The sequence below is a fragment of the Phallusia mammillata genome, chromosome 3, assembly GCF_965637545.1.
Source record: "Phallusia mammillata chromosome 3, kaPhaMamm4.hap1.1, whole genome shotgun sequence".
Taxonomy (NCBI): domain Eukaryota; kingdom Metazoa; phylum Chordata; class Ascidiacea; order Phlebobranchia; family Ascidiidae; genus Phallusia; species Phallusia mammillata.
The window spans coordinates 28,146,614-28,170,804 of record NC_137254.1 but is presented as its reverse complement, the minus strand read 5'-3'; the positions used below and the strand labels follow the sequence as shown (position 1 = coordinate 28,170,804).

Sequence of the window (24,191 nt, the reverse complement as noted above, 5' to 3'; positions counted from 1 at the left end):
TACTTTTTCTAGGGAGAAGACAGCTTCTTAAACTATCTGTGAAAGAAACGACTTACGGACTAACATAAATACCAATACGAGTTGTTTTAAAAATACCAAAGAGTTGCCAAGCAACAAGCAATTTACATATTCTCAACAAGTTGCCACCCCCCAAAACACACAGTTCAATACTTCACCCTACTCTTCATTTTCCGCTTTCGTCAACAGAGTTTCAAAAACCATGGGCGGACTTCTCCGTATTCACTGGGCATCGATTCGGTTGACTTGTCCTGTCAGGCACAAAACTTTATTTTCAGCCTTCCCGCTCGCACTGGGGTACTGCCCTGCTATCATGCTCAATGAAGCATCCAACCCAAACCCCCTGCTTAGTGTTACAACATATGCGTCAGCGCTATAATGGGGTGAATTCCTAAAGTGAGCTGTTTGGAAAGTCGTTTTGGACAAAAACAACACAGCAGTAATGTAAACACACTGGTACTTATTACGCGTGCAGAGCAGATTTAAAAACTCGATCGGTGAACTGAAGTTCTTTTTTAACAATATTTGCGAAACATTCAACTTTCTTGCATAAACCTGGAGTTCCAAATACGACCAAACAAGCTGTTTTTGCATACTTTTACGTTGTTGCCATTACGTTTAAATTAGATGAAAAGAAAATGAGAGCTATCTGCAAAGTCCGATTGTTTGCACAAAAGACATTCAATATAAAAAGATTCAACGATGTTTTAACTGTATAAGACAGGACGATCGATTGAGGCAAGTTTAAGCGATAAATATGAAAATTTTCTTCTTTACAACTCCAGTCCCATGTACAAAGAACCATTTGACCAGGCTGTGGCTTGAGAATCCTTATCTTATCATTCGCTGTAAGACTCAACAGATAAAATTCGTGGCATCCGTGTCTATGCTGTACATAAAGCAAGCCCAACATAAGTCGAGGTTGTACACACAGCGGTTTCTCGATCATTTACCCATACGATTTCAACTTAGGGGACAACCACTTTACGCGTTGTCCTTTACATATACCTTTTCCAGAATCTACTGTCAGAATATCGTTGCATATTATGTTTAAAAAAAGTTAGGTAAAAATCTGTATGTACTTTTGTAAAATATTTGTTAACAGCAGAAATTTTGTTTTTCTTGTCATGTGGCCGTTATGTTTAAAAATATGTGGAATTTTAAAGCTGGCTGTTTGACTCAGACAATAAAAATAAATCAACAACAGTCAGTGGACATGTAATCCCCAAAGATTGGTTTATCGACAATTCAAACGATGTTTAGACTCTTTTTCAAAGACTCTAGACAAGTCATAAAGGGAAATTCTTTGGCACGTAACCTAAAATAGCAACAGGCACAAAGACTGACTATTATAGCCAGCTACATGTAAAAACACGTTTCACAAAGCAAAGCAACAATGGGCTTTACTATTAACCACACCAAAGGTAAAGTTCATTTTGGCCATCGTCTCGGTCACGTGTACGTTTACGCCTGGTCGGTTTTCGCATCCAATTTCACACAAGTCGATTTCACGAGCCTCCAACGCCGCCAAGACTTGAAGCACATATACTTTACTTTTCGTATTTCTTTAACGTAGATTGTAGTGAATGTTGGCACAGAGGTTCGGCATCTGGTAATAGATCTATTTTAGGCAATTTTGTGGCTGAACCGGTCACGAACAAAGATATAATACCGGAAAAATACAGTTTGAAATATATGGCCAAAGAAACTGAATTTACGGGGAGAAATTGAGTTTAACGGGAAACATCAGGGAATTATGTTTGCCGTGTCGGTTAGCGCCTGGTAGAACGGCATTTTTATTGCTAAGTACACTAAATAAAATTCATTGGTGCTATTACCGCCCGCCCTTTAGATGTGCCGTTTAGAATTTACATTTGTTTTCCATTAGGGACCTTATGTTGCAAATTTTGAACATATGTTTTACCTACAATAAGAAATCAATAAACTTACGGGCATGTAACATTGCATCTTTTGGCATTCTTTTGACTTTTTACAGCTGGCGGTCCGATACACCTGTAACTGATCCCTTGAAAAATAACCTTGCTATTTCGTCCAAAGCTACGTGAGGTGACTGGAACCCGGGTAAACCTCGCAACGTACCATGAAGCGTCATCAATGTCACGTGTGCAGGCCCAGCCAATCACGCGCAGCCTTTGCACGACGAAGCAGCGCCGAAGAGGACCGGTGCTGGTGGAAAGCTTGTCACTTTGTTTAGGCGTTCGAGGTACTGGTTCGCAGCGAAGCGTATTGATTGTGGTGTAACGCACCTCGCATTGGTATTTGCGTTTCCCGTCTCTTGAAGTAATCGTGACATTATCGCGCTTTTCGTCAGAAGTTCCATGACCGCCATGAACCCGCCGCGTTTTCCTTGTTTGACGGATACTGGTTCTTGAAGTCCATTGAAACATTTTTTGCATCCAATCGGTCATTGTGCGTTGTGATATGGACTGTTTTGACACTCTCGTCCTGGCTTTGGTGGTCTTTGTTGCTAGATTACGGTACAAGTTTATGCCTGGGGTCTTTGTTTCTTTGCTTGTCACTTTACGTTTCCTGTTTGCTGCTACACGCATCCTTTTAGCACCTGGTCTTGTGTATTCTGTACGAAACAAATGGATGGATTTTGTGACAAAGTGTTGTTTTCTACAACGCCTTAGTTCCGGAGAGTCGTTTTTATTTGTCTGCGTTTATGTAGCAGGAACAAATAAAGTAAACAGGGCAATGGGTGAAATCCTGCTATAATACTCACGAGCTGGGTTGCTTTAAAAACTAACCTTCGTTACACAATGGTTGTCCATGCGCTTTGTTGGTTAACGTCCCCTTTATAATCTGTCCATTGCGATCCGCACACCAGCAGTACGTTTTCCAGCACTACGCACAAATGATATACAGCAACATAATATTTAACTGTAACAGTTGTGTAGCCAAACAACAATTGAAAACGCACTCATATAGCAAAACTGTGTAAGGAATGCTGTGAACACAAGGTTTGGAGTGAAACTAGTTAACTGTATAGCAGACAGCTACAACTTTACAAATGTTAGTGTGAACATGAGGTATGGTCATTTTCGATGTACCCATGCAGTCAGTGGTTTCTTAATAGACCCAAGGGCACAATAGTAGAGCATGAAATTTGATGCGATGACGCACACACCAAGTTTTATGAGATGACAACGCTCTAACGCAGGGGTGGGCAACCTTTGTCACTGTGGGGCCAAATACAATTGCGGTAATTAGATCGCGGGCCGCACCTTTATATAACACAAAATGATTTTACCTCGTTGCATATTAAAAGTAAAATTCGCATTTGATTCTCGCAGCATATTGCCAAGTCGTAGAAAAATAGCACAGGCGCACTAATCCGCTCAAAAATATATAATAATTGGACTCGTTTGCCAGTACATTTGAAGTCCAAGTGTCTTTGCGGGCCGCACAACATTTAATCAAGGGCCGCATGTGGCCCGCGGGCCGCAGGTTGCCCACCCCTGCTCTAACGCAACCCAAAAATAGACGCCAGTGACAATTTCAAATGGCCGCGTCGTTAAATGCACCTGTAAACTGTCGAACGTTCCGTCCATTTTGCAGTTTGGAATCCAAGTTGTTTCCAGCAATGGCGGGACATGGATAACACGAACTGTTCGTTGTCTTAAGCGCCAACAAGGCGTCTTTGAATAAGAATACAAATTGAATGAGAGCTGTCTTCCGAGACGATAAAATTAAATATGAAAATTTCACAATGGCCAATACAAGTGCTATTAAATATTATTAAGTCGGGATGGTGAACAGATAACATAACAAGGAAACATGTATTGATAAAACTTACGCATTTAGGAACCCCGCAAGCTTGCCAAAGTACGTATTTTTTGGTTTCCAGAAAGCACCAAGGTTTGCCTGATTTATCCGGGTCCCTGCAGTAGTTGTGATCAAGAAGACCTAAAAGATATTGGTTGAAGGTTTTGTGTGTTTTGTCCAAGAATGGTTTAGTAATGATAACAACGTTATACTCAGTCAAGTCTTTGTTAAACTCTCGCGACTTGTGAACCGATTTTACAATGTCAATCCTTCTTGAAGAACAAGTAAACGAAAATACAAAGCATTTAAGTCATGCATATGTGTAATAAGAAATATTTACACAAACAAATTGAATCCAAAACTCCCTGCGCTCACATTATAAAATGCGAGGTTTTAGGATATAAATTTGCTTCATGCTTTCAAGCAATGAAAATGATTTAGGAACATACAATGTTATACAAAGTTATTTAACGAGAGACTGTTAGAACATTTTGAACTCAAGATTGGTCTACAATGAAACCTTGCCTTTGTGGTGCATGTCTCTTATCGTATGATTAGCCACCATGATTTCAGCGTCATCTCTGCCGCTATCTTGTGGGGACAAGTACCAGACACTGTCCTTGATTCGATTGTTTTTTCGTTCTTGTGCTGCCATCAAGCGCTGATGCAACCAATATGAGAATACGCTCCATTTTGAGCAAGGCATTCCAGTTTCTGTGTATGATACCTTTCCCAAATACTGGTGTGAATCTCCTATAAAGTTTGAGCAGCAAGTTGTTTGTTGTCACAAAAAAGAAATTGACTGATATGATTTTTTAAAGCAACTATTTGGTGTGTTCACTGCGACATGATCTAAAGAAGACAGCTTGAAGATGCATTTAATCTTAACATGAGTCATTCAAACGCATCTGTATAGATCATCTTCTGTCTTTTAAACAAAATAAATCAGTCAAACGACCGGATATTTATACTTTGTCGTTTTTTTAGTCTTCGTAGGTTAAGCTCATAATTATTTGCTGTGAATTTGCATATTAACTGAAAATTAGGCCACCAATTGTATTTCAATTGTAAGGCATCGATGACCAGTTTACCTTCTTCATAACAACCTCCTTCGTCAGTGTAAATTTCAAACGGTTGAAAGAAAGGAAAATCGTCCTGGGTAGGACGACTTCGATCAAAAAGAGTGCCCTCCAAGTTAATAGGGCGATTTGATCTAGGTTGGCCATTTTCATCCAGATCCACCATTCTCTGTGGTTCGATATTAAAGATTTCCTGCAAAATTGCTCTTGCTCGCAATCTCCATTGTAGCCGACAAGCAAATGAGTTCTGAATAAAGAGGTGGGCAAATAAAATCGAGACAATTTTGTTGAATCAAAGTCATGAAAAGCCGATATTAATACGTAACCTCAACGCCAAATTGTGCTAGCAAACTAGCAGAAAATGCCAAAGCTCTGGCCCAATCAAAACTATGATAAAACGGGTCATACAACACAACGTAACAACCAAACTAACCTGATTATGTAAAATCAAACAAATACCAAAAACAACTCGAACAATCATGTTCCAAAAAAGACTTTCAGATCTAACCTGACAGAGTTTTATTTTACGAGTTTTAACTAATTACCGTTTAACGTTTCAGCACACATGGCGATATTTAACAACACGAATTGCTCTCTTGTTGGCTGACAGATGATATGCAGTAGGGGTACATACCACTTGAAATAATTGTTGTTTCAATGTCTTGTAAAGAGTTACTGCATCCGTAATGTTCTGGTACAATTAATACGTCTACAGCCGTTCGTTTGCCATTAAATATAGGATATTATCATGTATAAATTCGCTAACAAGAGACTCGCAGGTTTTTTTTTTTCATGAATGAAAATTTGAAGACAAGCTTACACACTGGGGGCGCAATTTTTAAAGGTGTTCCGAATTCTTTGACGTCAAATTGTCAGTCAGCGTGTTGCTGGGAACGGCAAGCTATTGTTGTTACGGAAGCTTGTTATTGTTTGATAAGAGATATTATAAATTATAAATTTCGTTTTTACAGCCATGTTCGACAGTGATTTGGTGCTGTTAGTTGTATGTGGGAAATTGTGCAGTATTTTGCGATGCAGTGTGCGACTTTTATGGGAAAAATGTCTTTTAATTGGTTGTGTCGGTCCAGTGTTAATTGCTTAATATGTGATATGTGAACCTACACTAATTGGTGAAAAACTTTGTTAAGTTATTTCAAAGATATAATGAGTCAAGTTTTAGCATTGAGTTCTGACAAATGATAGCTATCTTGTAAGTTGTAACCACAAACACGGTACATCCTTTAATCTGAAAGGTGGCAAAATGTAGCAAGTCCTTCCCTAAATTGAGATTCAAATTAGACAATTCTTGATCAACTACAATTAGACAAAATTTGTTTTTTGAAATTCATACAGTCAAACACTTTTTTTCAAAGGTTTTGCATTTTCTCTGTTATGTTTGTGCAGAACTTGTGACATTATATTTTATACATTCGTAACCTGATATAGTTTTTCTGTTGTTGAGTAGATATCACATAAATAGAAAACAATATTGGTGAAAGTTTTTTACCTGTTTGTTCAACTTCTTTCATGATGTTGCACCAAGAAAATTATAATCACCAATCGAAAATTTGAGAATAATTTTGCCAACAAAAAGTCCACACTTCAAATCAGGTTTGTGCTGCACAAAAGTCTGGAATAAACTAGTATAATTTAAATATCTAACACCTTTTGAAATAAATGAATAAACTTACGTTCATTTTTCATAAATAACAAAGTAACTTGAATAAAAAAAAACAGTTTACCACCAGAGTAAAGTGAAACCTTTCATTTGATGTAAGCAACTGTAATAGTAATACGAAAAGTGGTGTCTGTAATGCAGCATTGTTGTGAAACACTTTGACTGCTTTTGGAGCACCTTCAATTGCAAACTACAGTGAACAACTGAAACAATATCCAAACTGAGTTCTTGCTTAACATTGTTTGTCAGATATCCCTGTCTACAAACAGGGTAAAACTCTTGACTGTATCATCGTTATATCGATCATACAATCCCTAATTTATAAAACCTCTCTAAAATAGAGTTTCAAGTGATCTTCTAAGTACTTGAATGTGATAATTTGACTCTTACATGAAATGTGCTGCCGACTATGTGCACTGAACAGTCATTTATAATATATCCAACTGTAAAGACAATATGCTTTGTACTGCAGGCAAACATAATGTCAAATAGTTTTATTGTGGTCTTTACAGCCAAGAAGTTGTATAAAATATTGATTGCCATGGCTATTGTTGTGTTTTATTGTGTTGTCTGTCTAATTAAAATATTTTTTTCTGGTTGGTTGGTCAGTATTGTATCGCCATACAAGTGTTTGGTGACTAAGATATAGTGCAGTAAATAGAGTCTTGCTAACATCTGTTTAGTTTTAATTTTAAATGAGGCATTAAAGGTGAACAGCATTATGTCATTAAAGATATGTCCTTCACAGGTATGAGGCATAGCCGTTCTTTATGTATTTATCTCAAAATCTGACATTTTTAAATGAGAATTTTGTGGTTGTTTTGTGTTGGCAAATGCATTTTTGTATCAAGGCCCCTAGGCATTTGAAACCTTTTCTTAGTATGATCCATACAAAGAGTTCAATATAATTTGGTGTTTTGTTTTTTAGAAAGCAGCCAATCACTTTACTGGAAAGATGGCAGAGGCAGTTAAAGTGATTGTTCGTTGCCGGCCACTCAATGACCGAGAAAAAAAGCTTAATTGCAAGGTAATGACATGTTTTTTTATGTTTTAATTCAAATGAATGTAAGAAAAGTTTTTACAAACATGGACAATATTAAATGTCAATTTTAAAGATAGATTTTGCTCGTGTTTTCATTCAGTTTTTATGGTTTAGGCAACTAGATCCCAGTTTAGACTTTTGTTACTAATCCTAAAAACTATGTCAACAGAATATTGTGGATATGATAGACGACATGGGAAAATGTAGTATCAGAAAACCAGGATCCACTGACCAAGTGCCCAAGGAGTTTACTTTTGATGGTGCTTACTATGTCAACTCAACGACTGAACAAATTTACAATGACATCGCATATCCACTAGTTGAGGTGGGCAGTTTGTTGCTGCTTTTGTTGGGACAAGTCAATTGTATTTTACTTTTTGGTTGGAGGTTTTAGGGTTTAAGTTTATTGTTTTATGACAAGCTTGTAGTGAATAAAAGGCAAGTGTGTTACTTTGAAATTGCCATCGCAAAATAGGATGTCAAAACCCCTGTACCGAAAAACTAAACTATTGACATTTTGTACTACAACTTTGCAAAGAGAAATATACAACAAGAATCAATAAAACTAACAAACAAAACTTCTCCAGTTTCTCATATTTGATTTAAACCACCACTGGGTATTAATCTATTCAGCAAATGGAGTAGGATTTTAAAGCTTTATCTTAGTCCTTTGTATGTCAATACACCTTACATAAATAATTTATTATCACTGTCAAGATATGGCCACAGCTGAGTTGATGTAAATAACCATTTTGTTACTGTTTTCCATGTGTTGCTATGACAGACGTAGTTAATATATTACTGTTGTAGCAACATTGTCCTCAATTGTTTTGATCAAGATACATACAAACAAAATATATGGTACATAAACTAAAGAGTAATATAACAACAAAGAAAACAATAAAATTATTTTTCTCATTGTCTTCGGTGTAAAAATAAATCCTCAGACTTTATTTGATTTTTATTGGCAAGATCAACAAACTGCTTGACAACGACAAATCTTCTCCCAGCAATATTTAGATAATCATCTTTCAAATCCTACTTGACCTTTGAACGTAAACCTCCACTTTGCCTTGACAAAGGTCTCTTGCCACTTAAAGTGTGAATTGGTTCCTAGCAAATATAAGGGTTGGTATGCCAAAGACGGTAAAGTTTGGACCAGCTACGAATAAGTGACAGCACTAACCAGTTGTGAAGCATCTCAAGGATTACAAACCTTCTTAATTGATCACTTGAAAGCAATTTAGGGTTTTAGTTAATTTCGTTTCTTGGTGAAGATTTCTATTTGGTGTGTCCAAGTAGTACACAAAATTCTTAGCATTCAGACTTTTGGGGAATCAATATCACACTTAACTGAGAATGGGAAATGATTTCCAAATAACAGAATCAGTCAATCAATTCACATCGAATTATTTTGCCGAACTGGAATATACATATATTTTTGTTTAAAATCTGCAGTTCCTTGTTCACATAGAATTGTCACAAACAGTGATGGTCAATGACCATGCTGCCTGTTGGAGGGTCTGATATTGCTTAGTATAATCACTCTCATATCATATTTATTGCAGCAATCAAAAAGATGAGTAAATTATTAAGTCATAAGCGCAAGGTCTTTTTTTCTTTGTCAAAGCCAAAATGTTTCACTTTCGATCTTGTATTTATCTTTCCTTTCCATTTTTAATGTCTTGAAATTTTACACACAAATACTTTTTTCACAGGGAGTGGTTGAAGGCTACAATGGAACTGTGTTCGCTTACGGACAAACCGGCTGTGGAAAATCCTTCAGCATGCAAGGCATAGAAGATCCAGCAACACAACGTGGCATAATTCCACGAGCTTTTCAACATATTTTTGAAAGCATAGAGGTGAATTAATATTTTATGATGTGGCAACACAACTAGTCTATAAGCTGTCAAAGTTACATGGTAATCTTTATTATCCGTAATGGTTTATCAAGCAGTAGGGATGGGCCGAGCCGAGCCAGAACCCCGGTACTCGGTACCGAGCATCGCCGTTTTTAATGCTCGGTGCTCGGCCGAGCAGTTGCACAAACTGACCCGAGCACTTAATTTGCATATTCATAGTAACATAAGAAAATTTTGTTTGAAAGGGTATACAAGAACAAAAATGACTGTTTATTTAAATACGTTATGATTGTGAAAAAAACGTGTACTTCATGTGCCCGTACAGCAGGGGTGTCCAAACTGCGGCCCGCGACGGCATTTCAAGTGGCCCGCGGCTGTTTTTTTCAAAATTGTGTTGCGTATGGCCCGCCATAGTTTGGAACTTTGGATTAAGTTTTGGGGTTTGGGCGACGCTACATCACGCAAAAGCTTTCCATGGAACTTCATTTACCGGTAAAAAGGAAGGTGCTAACTCAACAAAATTTCCTTAAATCCTGTAAATTTGTGTCTTAATTCTGAAAAAACGTTGGCCCGCGGGCGTCTTTACCTGGTAAAATTTGGCCCCCGTTAAAAAAAGTTTGGACACCCCTGCCGTACAGCTTAATACACCGTTGGTGACGTAAGCGGCGTTGTAATGCTAAAACTTGCGTTTAATAGGGAATGTTTGTGACGTCATAATGCACCCGAGCACCGAGCATTAACGTGAGGTACTTGGTGCTCGACCAAACAGAACACTTGCAGTTTTGGCACATCCCTATCAAGCAGTATTTTAATTTGTTTTGAGACAACAATTATATTACCCCAACCAGTCTAAAGCTTGTAACTTGATATGCTGGTCAATGTACCGGGTGCCAGTCATGCTTTACACAATAGAAGTTGTTTCACAATCCTCTGCCCTTATTCCACCTGTGACATGGCTATTTCAAACCGGAAGTATGTTGAAATTGTATATGTTTGTTTGGAAACTCATTCATAATGAACCTGTATCATGTACATATCATGTAAACTGTACAAGTTTCAAACAAAAATAAAGAAGTCATCCTGACTGCCTTCAAGGTCTGTTCAATTGGTTTAAAAAAACAGTTTTAAACAAAAAAGTTATAGTGTACTTAAAATAGCCACCAAAATCACAAAACCTCTCTGTTTATCAAGACTGCAGAAAACACCAAATATTTGGTCCATGCAAGTTACTTGGAGATCTACAATGAAGATGTGAGAGATTTACTGAGTAAGAACATCAAAGAAAAACTAGAGGTAAGGAATGATACATCACCAAATTAACCTCCAAACCTTCAAAGCAAATCAATGTTACAAAAAATGTCCAAAAACGGCCCAAAACAAATGTCTTAATGGACAATATGTCAACAGTTATCATACCTGCAAAAGTTGCATGTTTATTTAAAGTTCTATCAACAACAGAAAAAAAACTCCTTTTGCACTCTATTCATGTAATAAAAAACTGTGAAATTAGCATACATGTTTAAAAAAACTATGCTTTTACAGCTTAAAGAACATCCTGACAAGGGCGTGTATGTCAAAGATCTTTCCATGCAAAGAGTGGGCAATGTATTAGAATGTGAACGTGTCATGTCTATGGGTTGGCAAAACAGAACAGTTGGTGCAACTCTCATGAATGCTGACTCATCTCGTTCGCATTCAATTTTTACAATATACCTAGAAGCCTGTGACACAGGTAGCGGGAATGTGTTGCTAATTTGTGTCTTGCTTGTGTTTTGCACAAGACTAAAAGTTACAAAAAATTACAATGGAATTGTCATAAATGATTTACATTCTATTTGAATAAGGATTGATAAAATCATAAGGAGTAACAGTTTCTACTTTTACTTTACCAAGTCATTTTTGAGTATTGTTTTGTGTTTTCCACAGCTAATCTATTGAAAGGTAACAAGCATTGAGCATGCTGGGATAATGTGTGTTGTATATTTTGGTGTTAACAACCGGGATATTTATCCCTGGCCTGTAAAGATAAAATAGAAGATAAATGACAATAAATGAAAAAATTAATGTTTACATAATAAAGAAGAAATTTTTTTGCTGGTTATTGTCTGCAAAGGTGTGGGTTTTGGAATCTTGTTTGGTTAAAGACTGATGCCCAATCACTGCTTGTTATTTGTATTGTATGGTAAAACAATGTTGTATGTTTGCAATGGTAAAACAATTGTGACTTCACATTCCTTTAAGAATAAACCTTGTATATTTAGGGTGCCGTAATCACAGAAAATACAGCAACAAATTCTTTACAAATGCGATACATTTTTAACAGGTATAGATGGTGGTGACCACATTCGAGCAGGCAAATTAAACTTGGTCGATTTGGCTGGTAGCGAGAGACAATCAAAGACAGGTGCCACTGGTGATCGACTCAAAGAAGCCACAAAAATCAACCTTTCCCTATCAGCCTTGGGTGAGTAGCTTGACTTGAGATTGCCAACTTTTGAGTTTAATTTATGGCTTGTTTGAGATCATTTGTGATGCAGTTACAAGTCAACTGTTGTTGTTGTTATCTTTCTTTATCCTTCACGGTCGATATGTCTCATTGTTCAAGTAAAGAAAAAAAACCTTTTTAGTTATCCCAAGCTTTGCACTTTTTGTTGGTTGCAACCATGTGTTCGTTGAGTCAAGTTTGCAAGGTTCATTAAAATTCCCAATGGTTGTTGGGCCCACTGGTAAAAAACCAAAGTACTACAAAGAATGTTGAATTGACTGGCCTCTAAATAGGCAAGAGGTATTTCCTCATCCCAGCTTGAATTTACACCAAAGAAAGCCACGTCTAAATAAGATTTGTTCATAAAATCTGCTTATCCTTGAAGTTAACCATCAGAACGATTACAGCATCTCGTAAAGTGCAATGAGACTCGTATGTTTGGTTGTGTAGTCATGACAGTGGTCTAGGTTATATAGGTGAACAAATATCAACTCAGACAAGTGCTTATTAATCGCTAGAAGATCACAACATCCATGACTTGCTGTTTAAAAGTTTGTAAATTGCGCGATGTATGCGAAGATGTTATACTCTGCCCAAGACATCTACTACACGAACAGAAATACTTGTTTGTTTGTTTGGTTGCTAAGTCACGATACAGTCGAAGTGTTTGTTGACGCCACGGGCGATTAACTCGTTAAAGCTAAAACGAAAGTTATTTGATACTCGATCACGGTGCAACTTTGCAATACCTATCCAAACAGCTAGAAACACGTAGCATTGTGTGACCTTAACACTAACTTGACGAGCAAAAATTAACTGTATTTATCTGAAACCGCACTTGTGGACATCGTCACGTTTTTATCATTGCCTGTAAAATCCGTAAAAACACAACGTCTAACCACAGATTTGAAGATTTATACATTCCGTACTGTCATTGCCTTATTCAATTGTTTTTCCCCCAGTCTTGACGTCCTAATGCGTCAACCTCACCCTATGATGTGAGTCCCCGTCATATAGCGCTTATAATAACGGTGTGCTGCAGCGCTTTTCTCATCTTTCCACCAATTGTACCCTCTACTTTGTCGCGCTTTTTAACGTTTCAACGTTGCTCCGGCAAGGTGAATGTTTTAGTGCAATTGTGTTACTACGATTTTTTCACCGAGCGAAATAAACTCAACTCAACTCAATTACAAACCAATTCTTGTTACTTTTGTGAACGTTCTATTGTCATCCAACCATTTGAAAAATTTGCTGAATTCTAACTAACACCATTAAATTTCAGGCAACGTTATATCGGCTTTGGTGGACGGAAAGTCGAAGCACATTCCCTACCGTGATTCAAAGCTTACTCGACTACTGCAAGACTCTCTAGGAGGGAACACGAAGACTTTGATGGTAGCCTGCTTATCACCAGCCGACAATAATTACGATGAGACCTTAAGCACGTTACGGTAAGAAGCTTAAGATCAATCCAGTCCACAGTCGCTGGGTTGCAAGATAACCTCATAAGCAAAAAGATACGTATGGCGTGGTTGAATTCTCTTTACTTTGTTAATTTTTTTTAATCAACCGAACTTGCTACGTTTTGTGTAGAAATTGAACTACGAGCGATTCTTTCGAACCTGAATTGAATAATTACGGCTAGTTTGAAACGCAGAGTTCGGGGCAAAAACTGTCGTTTTCATAACTAAAGAATTACGTGTGTGTGTTTTACTAATTATAATTAAAATCCTTGTGCCACAGTATAATCATTAGGAAAATGAACTTTTATCATATTACTAAACTTCTATTTTCTATGTTTTAGTTACGCCAATCGAGCCAAGAATATAAAGAACAAGCCTCATATCAACGAAGACCCGAAGGACGCATTGCTACGAGAATATCAGGAAGAGATTAAAAAACTAAGAGGTTTGCTTGCTGGACAACTTGGACCAGATGGAATCAAAGGTAAGATGACGCAGAATTAGCAACGAGACGAAAATACAACAAGCATACATTTTAGTCATTTGTTTGGTGGAGCATCTCGTTTTAAACAATCATTTATTCGACGCAAACATGTCACTTCTCACTACTTATTCAAGTAACATATAACCGTTTTTTCATTTAGCCCCATCAATCACTTATTTTAAGTATATGGTATGGACCGATTGTTTTTAGATGGATTTGCATTCAAATTGCCAACAGTAATCACAAAGACAGACAGACATTTATATGTAAGAAATCAGATTGAATTTAATTGATCCTTCACTTTACCTACTATAGAGGGACAGATCCTGCAAAAAAGCATTTTCTTTTTCAAATGAATGTAAAACTTCAGACTGGGTAAACGACGAAGGTCCCCAATTTCAGTTGAATACTTGTAAAAAAATAGCTCTCAAAGTCTAAACAGTTTCTGGCAACCTGCAGTCATCTTTAATTTACTACAAGTTTCTCTACAGCTCTAGTCGGCAACGCCAAGCAAGATCCAAAACTGGCCGAGGCCCTCAGCAGCGGTTGGTAGTTATACGTTTGCGCATTTCCGTACGAAATGCGCTGCGCTCATGCGGGCTTGAGGTGCTAAAATGCAATTGAATGCTGAATTAATCATTTCTACATTTGTTTTGAGTCTGAATTCGAAGTAATTTTTCAACTTGCGAGGTGTTAAGGTTTTAAATGGAAGCATCTGGTGGCAATTGATCCATAGCGCCAAAATATTATGAAGTGCTGGTCATAATATTTGCAGCTTTTGTAACAGCATCGCTAAATACGATTACATCATTCACATCTTCTCACAAATTTGTCATTGTCATTCCATGAAACGACTCATTCGTCCATCTTTCATGTGCATCGAACAAAGTTAATATTTTCACAGTTCATGTATGGGCACTTTACCTTGGGAGTCATTACTATCATTCGTGAAGTACAATGAAAGTACTGTTTTAAGGTTAATTTTGTCACGTAGCAGTTCGGACTTTCGGAAATTGTCGTTAAAAGTGCATCTGTTGCTGTTTGAGAAATAGACAAAGAAAAATCTGAGTCAAATTTGTACAACGTGGTGTTGGCCACTGAATAGAAATAACAATTTAGAGAAAAAGGGGTGACATTTCGAGTTTTGATCTTCCCAAAAATCTTTTAATGCACAACGATCCTCTTTAATTTGATTTTAATGAAGTCAAATTTGTAAAAGTAGTAACCTAAAGTTACTTGGTAAAGTCAACTGCAAGTTGTCAAAAGTTCTATGTTTACTTTGATTTTAATCTTTGAAAGCTGTAGCCGATTTCTGCTTGCACATAACCACAATGCTTCAGCGCTATGGTCAGGTTTTGTTTACATGAACATCCAGCACCTGACATCGCGATTTCCGACTTGATAACGACGGGCTTACGAGCGCCAAATGTCCGCACTTTTAAATTATTCATGCCCATCTTTTTTCGACTAGTTTTTATCCAACGTTTCCATGTTTTCAATCCGCGTGGTCTAGATTTCACAGTATTATTGGCAGCAGGAGTGAATATTTACAAACATTGTGCGAGTTTGTTAAAAACGTGCAATGAGTTTCGACAATTTAGTATAGGCGGAAATTTATTTTATCCTTAATTGTTAATTAAAGGTTTGGCATAAAAATGGGATATATTTGATGCAATGGTGTTTTTACGAGGTATTTAATTGTGTTTTTCATGATGTGTTACATTCATCGTATTTTTTTAATTTTGCAATTCTGTGGCGCTTGTTGAGAAGCTTAAACAATACTGACTTAATGGATTTACTTAAAATTTTACAACTGTAATTTTGCAGCCTTGCTGGAGGGACAGTCCCCGTTTCAGCAGCGCTCCAAGTCGGAAACACAAGAAGAAACGGATGAGACCGGAAATGCAGATCTGGAATCTGACTCCATGCGAAAGGTATTTATACGACAGCAATCTGTTCATTCCACAAACTCTTGTTTGGAGTAAGGCAATTTGAAGCCTTTAGCTTCTTATTGACATTTTCTAAGTGCTTTCTGCCACGTGTTTCGCCATGCGGTAATAATAAGATTATTTTGGGGGTTTAGGAATACGAGGAGAAAATCACGGAGCTAAAGCAGAGATATGAAGCCGAGCAAATGAGCAATGCGAAGTTACAGGAGGACATGAACAAATTGAAGACCCAATACGACCAGCATATATCACAAGCAGGTAATGCCATCCTTGCATAAAAACGTATTGGCTTTACCAAATGTTTGCACTCATAATAATTACAAGTCTGACATTAAAAGTAAATGAGATAGCTTGGTTGCAAAAAGATATTTTTTCAACTGCTCAAAACGTTTTTGGACGTCGGAAACGTTTATAATAGTATGTTTTCAAAACATACAAACTCTCTAGTGCAGTGGTTCCCAACCTTTCGTGGACCATGGCCCCCTTAAAGTAACTTTTTGGCCTCGTGGCCCACTTCAAGTTACCATATAGGACCTGCGGCCCCCTTAAAATGTAGATAGCAATCTCGCGTTGGAATGCGGTATTAATTTTGGCCTTAAACAGGTCTAATAGAGTAAATGAGCGTGATAAACCTCACTATAAACAAATAGTATGTGAAATAGTCGATTAATTTCGGGAATAAAGTTAAAGTGAAAATGACTTTTAGTGGGTGTTTCTTGTGAATCTACGCCCGTGGCCCCCCGAAACACAGCTCGTGGCCCCCCTGGGGGGCCATGGGCCCTGGTTGGGAACCACTGCTCTAGTGTTTTGATCAGACTAGCATGTTTGCATTTCGATATTCTCGTTTCTTCTGCAATTTCAAAATCTTAGATCTATTTTCTTTTTAGGCCTTGCTGTGCAGAACACGTTAACCATGGATCGTCTTTCACAAGAGGTATGTTCCCATCTTGAATAGGAAACAATACGCATCCAGACTTTTTTGGTTAAAAACATTTGGTTGGGTAAGGCTTACTCTAGCCTCAAAATTCACCAAGTAAAACGGTGCAACCTTATGAAGCTTTGAAGCAAAAGGTATCCATTGATTCACTAAAAAGATAGTGTGGTTGGCGGTTAATGGGTCAACACCTCTTTATTTCATTTTTTCGTTGGTTGTTGGCTCTGCACTATTATTGCTCATTAACATAACTCCTCGCTACAAAACTTTCCACCAAGCTGTCTCACATCTCTCCATATCCCCCTGACGACGACTCCAGCACTAGCGATGATTGTAGCAGCAGTGTAACGGGCGACAGCGTGTCGCCATCTTTCCGCTCGTCGGATGTTGGCGGGCTCGAACTTGACCACGTGACTGAAGGCGACCAATCACAAGACACCGATCTAAAAGTCTACCGCCAGTCGGCGAATTTCATGCTTAAGCTATCGGAACTAATCTACAACCATGCCCTTGAGATGTCCGTCCGAAGGTCACTTCATGACCGCATCTCTGACGTCATGGGGGGTGCCATCGCCGATGGGGGCGATTTTCCAGTAGGATATGAGCGGGGCCGTTGTTGCAGCATGGTTTGTTGTGTCGTAAAGTGGCAGTGTTTGATAATGTTGTTCGACGTACTTTGGCATCATGTTACGATGGCTGAACTATATATACTCCCACAATGCATTGGAATCTTGATTTCTTGTGGTGTTATTCTTGAAGAGCATGTGCGACTTTTTACAAAATAATAATTGAAGTGACTAAATGAATAAAGGAAAATGTAAGGAAGATTTTGTCGTCTTTCCAATGATGGATTCTTATTTGTTGTCAATTGTTAACCGTAACCGGTCGCTGCAAAAAGCGAATTCGGATTTGATTGTTTGCCAACATTGATAGGGTGTCTTTCATTGTAAGTTATAGTTCAAAACACGTTCCTCTTAAACTGATCTTTTCCGTCGCTTTTAAGATGCCGCTAACATCATCCACAGCATCCGACGTCGGTTTCTACGAGTCCTCCTTCGAGGTGATGCCATACACTGGTGACGTCTGCTCGCTTGGGTCTGACGTGACGTCACTGGTACTTTTGTTGTCGTCATAAGTGGCATGATTATGACGATCGATGAACGATCTGTCTCAGTTGAAATTTTGGTGTTTCTTATATGTCTCGGTTTAAAGTGGATATTCCCTGAAAGATGTTTAGAGATGAGATTTTTTTGATGTTCATATTTAGATTCTGGTCAATCGTATACCCGGTAATCGCATATTCTGTTTTAATGAATAATACCATTTTGTTCATTAAGTGAAAGCTTGGTCGTGAAAGAACAAATTCGTCTGTTTACGAAGTACTGAGGTGGTGTGAATGTTTGTAGTTCATTGTTTCATAATACACTTAAAAATAATGGGGTATCTGTTCTTTGAAAGTGAACCGTGCGATGCAACTTTGTTTTGTTGTCGTGGGGTTCGAACCCTTGACGAGTACGAACCCTGATCAGTTTTTGTTACTGATGTGTTGTGTTATTTTGAAACATCTTCTCACTGGTAAATTTGTTTGTTTTGTAACATTTTCATGTCGACAAAATTCAAGTGTAAAGTTTTTCATGGAACCTGTGTTTGATTTCAGAGTGGTGAAACGACCAGTGAGACGGTTTCTTTACAACAACAGCCGGAACATCAGGTACATACTCCAAATAAACTGTACAAACGTATGTCCTAATAATAACACAACGTGCTATGTTTGAAGGTCGCTCAGTACATTGGTAGCAAGCCCTCCAACGAGGAGGTGCCTAACAATGCTCTCCTCGAAGAAGACGAAAAAACGAACGAGGACGACGTCATGAAGCAACACGAGGAGGCGCTAAAGCGGTAGGTTTTTTATGCGAAGGGGCATATTAGTTTAAAAATAGGCATAAGCAAATTTGCAAGGCCCAGTTAAAAAAAATCCTGAAAAGCAAAAAAATAAAAAATAAATACACCGGCGAAAACAACAACAAATTAGATAGGCTCTTTGGTTACGTTGTAATTCCGTTTTTAAATCGAGTTATTCCTAAAAGTTTGTGAACTTGGTGACATTTGATTGGCAGACTTCAGATGCTACAGCAGAACATGGTTGGCGGAGAAAGGTCACGTGACGAGGAAGCGAAACTACGACGTCAGAGTCGGCGTAAACACGTGGACGAGCGAAAGCGCCGACTTGCACAGGCCACGTTACGGGATGATGACGAAACAATTCTGGACGTGTACGACAGCATTCATGACGACGTAAAAGGACGCGACAAGATTATAACTAAGCAGAAAAAGAAGGTAAGAATTGTTTCAGGATAGACTGAGAGTATTTAAAATTGAGATGAAGAAGGGACTTTTGCGTAAAAATTGAGTATGAGATCGGCCAGCTGCTATAACAGACAAAAGGAAAACGGTTTTACTTCACTGAAAATTATAAAAAAAAACAGTCAAGTCAATCTATTGTTTAAAAAATACAAGACGTTTCGACAATACTTATGCCATTTTTAAATGAAGTGTAAAATCCAGCAGCAAGTAAAAATGGGCGAAAATAAAACAAGATGTGTGATCTATGGCAAACTATCCCTAAACGGTCTGCAATCTGTCTTTGAAACAAATATCTACAGAATTCAAAAACTCCATGTCAAAATTATATGCTTCAAATTGCATGCAGCTCAAATACTTTCCTTACATGTTTTAAGTTGGAAGGTTTAAAAATGGAGGTGGAGGATTTAAATTACGAATTCGAACGTGACAGAAGTGAATACCTCGCGACGATAAGAAGACAGGAACGAGAGTTGGAGCTTCTTAATGTAAGCAATCCAAACAAACGAGTTATTATTATTCCAGTGTATTTTGTGGGCTGTACCAATCAGAGCATGATTTCTTTACTATACATGGTGTCTTAATGTTTTAAACTCCTTCTGCATAATTTTGCTTTTAAAACTGAATAACAAGCTTATATCTGTTTTACGTGTGGCGAACAGTGTATGTGGTCGTTCATTAAATAATTTGTACAATATAAAAATGAAAAAGGTGCAGGAAAGCCATCATTCTAGTCCAACCTCCATACTGCAGATACCAGAACATAAACTGGCATTGACTTTTCACCTTCTGCAGGGAATTTTGGGCAAACTGCAGCCCACTATCAGACGGGACTGTAATTATGGCAACTTAGACCGCATCAAGTCTGAAACCAAGTTCGACGAAGACGAGCAAAGATGGATTCTGCCCGACCTGGTGATTGTTAAAACGTCGCTACCAAGTGCAGGTACGAACAACGGTGGATTTTTTCACCTACAATGAAAACAACCTTTGCACACGCCTGTAAAATCTGCCTATCTTTTAATAAAAGAAACTTGTCAGTTTTAGTTTTTTTGTCACAATTTTGTGTGCGCTTCACAGCCGACGGCTTGAAACACCCCATCTATATGTCTTAATGTCATTGATCAAGGGGTGAAATTATACTTGCTTCTCCTCACTCACCAGGTATGTTTTGTGTTTAGGTCCACAGAACGGCGTGAGAGGAGGCTACTCAGATCGGGTAGGCTATTCCCCGCCACAATCTACCAGCTCAACCGAAAGTTATTCACAGGTGAGTACAATAAAATAAAACCGAGAGAATTGAGTAAAAGAGCAAGCTACGTAGTTAACAGTTGCATTGCTAATGTGTCAAATGAATGATTAGAAAGTTTAATCGATAGTTGAGTTTCGGTTTGTTGGTTTCGGTTTGCAATACAGTATATTTAAACCATACGAATTAAGTTCTACAATTCGGTGTTCCATCGAACAAAACTGGCACTGGAATGACTATAATCAACCTTACAACAGAAAAATGCCTAAAAATATCAAGTCAGTTGTTCCAAGTTAACAATCGAACAGTAATGAATTTGACGGATGTTCAACTGATTTATTCGACTACATGCTTGTTATTCAACATACAACATAGCAAACCAAGCTCGTCGTATTTTAATAAACCTGGTTTTCGTTACAGCGAAGTGACGAAGATAAATATTTGGCAAAGTTGAACAACAGTCGCAACGAACAGTTAGCCTCTTCCTACTTCATGCCGAAACGACAAGTGAAGCAAATTATTTCTTCGTCTCACTCGGATGGCACGCTAAGAAGTAAGCGACACACTAAGTTTTTGTATGAACTGTGGCCACAATTGGGATTCAGATTTCATAAGACTTTAGAATATTAAAACCAGTGCCGGATTAAGGGTCTGCTGGCCTGTAGGCACATTTTATAAGTGGCCCGAAAATCAGGGTTGCCAACTAAAAAATTAGAATTATTATCAGTGTTGCCAAATCATTTAAAGTGGCCTGGATTTTTGACTGGTCTGTAGGTTTGCCTAATGGTTAATCCAGCACTGATTGAAACAATGAGACCCTAAAGTTCCATATCTACATGTCGTATGCTAGCCACAAATGCAATGTAGTACAGCATTTTGGTTCTTTCTTACTTATACCGACACTAAAACTCACTGTTATACATAAATGTGAACCACGTAATGTGTAACTAATTAGACCGCAAAGAGAAAACAGAAAAAGGTTATTAGTAAAGGCACCAAGCAATGGTCTTTTTCAACTTTATCAGGCCAATACTAAAAGTATGAAAAATTTCTTTCATTTCTCAACAGGTCGTTTCCATAGTAACAGCCCAAGCGGCGGAATGTCTTCGTCCTCGTCAAACGGTTTTTCACAAAACGGGGACCGGTATTCCCCGGTCGGTGGTTCGCACCATCACCCCTTGTCGGCCACAAACGTACCCACCCTGCCCCCAGGTGCCTCCTACACCGGCCTAGACGACCTGGTTCGACGGCCTCATAAACTCGAAGCAATTCCGTCGCTTTCGTCCAAATCGAAAAAGCCGAAAAAGAAAAAGAGCAGCAGCGGGACAATGGACTTGTACTAGTGCGACATCATGCGGCAAAGTTTCCATCGCGAGGTGGCGCTAGACTGTGAACAATATGAGCATAGGGAATTGTCGTTTTGTTGAATGGACCCGGTGCAATTTTGTTTGCCTTTTAGTTTTCGCTACAGCGTTTATCTCGGTTTCACAGTAACGCCCTATGTGTTTTGTAAGTTTATTTTTTCGTTCGGAAACACTGGAATTTATGGTGCCTTTTTTGTTTAGGAAACACTGAAGCTCACTTCTGCATGCTAAGCCATATTTAAGGTTAAGGTTGCACATACAACGGGCTTAATGTACATACGCAAATTAAATACTCTATTTATTTATGTGTGCTTTCGTGTTTTGTGTGTTACATTTCCCTATTGTCCTGTTGAAATATTTCGCTTATGATTTTAGGTGTTGGTTCTCTTGCATTCCTTCCATTTTGCCTATCCACTCACATTAGCAAATAAGTTACGATAAATTATATATTTATTTATGTGAGCATTGTCACAAATATATTTAGGTCAACCCTCCATCAATCCTTATTTAAAATCAACAAAAGCGTTTAGTCTAATTCTTCATTAATAACTTTCCTTAAAGGCGTTATTTTAAATTATTTTGTAAGAAATGAAATTTACGTTTTCTGTGTGTGCGTCATGTTTTTTACCAATATCAAAAAACAGAGAAATCGTATTTCCTGTTTTGTTTTACCAATTACACTTTAAATGTCTATACTGTGATGTTTTCATGTGTACTTCGCGAGGGTATAACGCACCAAGCCCCTCGTTGGTACCTAAAATAAATGCCAAGTCACTGTTTGTGTGCTGTGTCATCATACAAAAGAGTAAAATATAACTTTCTGTAGAAAAGACAAGGAGGCACAAGAGAAAAGATAATTCTGATTATCAAAAACTATGACTCGTATATATGTATCATACACCAAGGCTTTCACAGCGATAAGGAATTGCATTTTGTGGTATCTGCGACAAGAAAATGCAATCACAAGCTTCAGTGGTATTCGAATTTCCAACCCACAGCAGCATAGTATTAGGCAGACTTGTTTTACAGTTACATAAATATGAAGAAGTCGAAAGCCTGACCAGAAGATGACTTGCACTCAATAGTAAACCGATATTTAAGAAAAAAGGTAAATACGTTATGAGTACGCCGTGATCGTTGGTTTGCATAAACGCGTCAGGGCTGATTCCAGTTCCGAATTTATGTTCATCTTAACTAAAGAGTAAACACTAATTCTTTTTCCAGGCTTTTGAGCCAAACAGTTCGCTTTATTTGGCCTTAAAACTCACGTATTATTTCTAATTTTCGATTTCTAGCCAGTAGCCATCATCTCACACATTCACAATCACAATTCCACTTCTAATTCAACACGACGCGCGACACTCATTATGACGTCAGAGGGATTGATTTCAACCCGGCATTGTGCTCCAAGCTTTGAGTGCCGCGGCGACCCGGGAGTTTGACAATACGTTGTCGACCGCAAAGATAAATACGAGTGCTTCCCGGGATTGAACTACACACATTGTGAATGTAGGCTTAAGGCAAATCATGACATTGACGGACGTTTGCTAAGAAGGAAGGAGTTGAAAAAGTTGACTGTAGTTGGACGAAAGGAGGCTCTGTGTGTATCTTAGCTACCAAATCAGAGATAAAAAGGTTCGCAGCGTTGAAATAAAGCCTAAATGTTGTTTTGTTTCTGCAGTATGCGGGTGTTATTGTATGTGTAGAATTTGTGCCGGAATATTTTTAATTTGTTGCACTATAAATGTCAACGGGCACATTGCTAAGCTTGCTGTGGTTTGATGGAAGGGAGGCTGCGTGTGTATCTTAGCTACCATATCATTAGGGTTGTTGGGGTTTAAAGCGTTTTTGTATGTTTAGCATATGTGCCAAAAATCTCTTTGTTGCGTTTTAACTGTCAAAGAGCAGTTTGTAGCGTCCAAAACGAGTATAAAATGTTTTACAGCATGAAAAAACAGTATTTTTTCAGGTGTCACTGTAATGATCGATTTATTACCAAAATCGCATATGTGTTGCATTGGAACAGTAACGCCTACTTTTGACTTGGCATTAGTGTATACTTATGTGTCGCGAACGAACACATTAGTCTCTTAAACACATCTGCTGTCTCAAGAAGCTCTTTCGTCGGCTCTGTTCGACCCTTGAGAAACTTTGCGTTGGTCTGTGTTGACTGTAACTGTAACAATACGCCACCCGATAAACGAATATACTAGATTTCCCATGGATGCTTTTGTTTTGCCATGAAACATTCAATTAGATTTTGTGTCTGTGTGTAGCGTTTATTCTTCGTACCAGTTGGAGTGTTGAGTAGTTTAGTTTCGTGTTTTAGGGCTTTAAGCGACAGGTAAACAGTGATGGGATTTTACAGTCTGCTTTTCAGAAATAGTTCTTGGGATTTCTGCTGCATACTGGTAGCTGATTCATAAAAGCC

The 24,191-nt window shown here is 38.1% G+C and overlaps 2 protein-coding genes across 8 annotated transcripts; one reads left to right on the top strand and one right to left on the bottom strand.

Annotated features, from left to right (window-relative positions):
• Window positions 1-614: 614 nt before the first annotated feature.
• LOC145219931 (uncharacterized) lies at window positions 615-6,452 on the bottom strand. The gene is made up of 8 exons (XM_080087227.1): window positions 6,394-6,452; window positions 4,899-5,133; window positions 4,320-4,560; window positions 3,839-4,079; window positions 3,567-3,680; window positions 2,790-2,886; window positions 1,969-2,614; window positions 615-1,627 (listed from the first exon to the last, which is right to left on the bottom strand). Exons 2-8 carry the CDS (start codon window positions 5,050-5,052, stop codon window positions 1,483-1,485), a joined length of 1,638 nt encoding a protein of 545 aa, XP_079943353.1. The 5' UTR covers window positions 5,053-5,133; window positions 6,394-6,452; the 3' UTR covers window positions 615-1,482.
• LOC145218248 (osmotic avoidance abnormal protein 3-like) lies at window positions 6,335-22,539 on the top strand. 7 transcript variants are annotated; one of them, XM_080085651.1, is made up of 23 exons: window positions 6,335-6,497; window positions 7,493-7,591; window positions 7,776-7,931; window positions 9,325-9,471; window positions 10,663-10,764; window positions 11,014-11,203; window positions 11,398-11,412; window positions 11,795-11,935; window positions 13,239-13,407; window positions 13,761-13,903; window positions 15,731-15,837; window positions 15,987-16,110; window positions 16,740-16,786; window positions 17,065-17,379; window positions 17,790-17,900; window positions 18,444-18,497; window positions 18,564-18,685; window positions 18,904-19,123; window positions 19,525-19,635; window positions 19,943-20,093; window positions 20,329-20,417; window positions 20,817-20,949; window positions 21,465-22,539. In XM_080085651.1, the coding sequence occupies exons 2-23, from the start codon at window positions 7,520-7,522 to the stop codon at window positions 21,737-21,739; spliced, it is 2,994 nt and encodes a 997-aa protein (XP_079941777.1). In that variant the 5' UTR covers window positions 6,335-6,497; window positions 7,493-7,519; the 3' UTR covers window positions 21,740-22,539. The 7 variants fall into 7 exon arrangements, with proteins under 7 accessions (XP_079941777.1, XP_079941781.1, XP_079941778.1 ...); XM_080085652.1 differs by lacking the exon at window positions 6,335-6,497 and adding an exon at window positions 7,232-7,312 and having other exon boundaries at window positions 17,790-17,846; XM_080085649.1 differs by lacking the exon at window positions 6,335-6,497 and adding an exon at window positions 7,232-7,312.
• The last annotated feature ends 1,652 nt before the right edge of the window (window positions 22,540-24,191 follow it).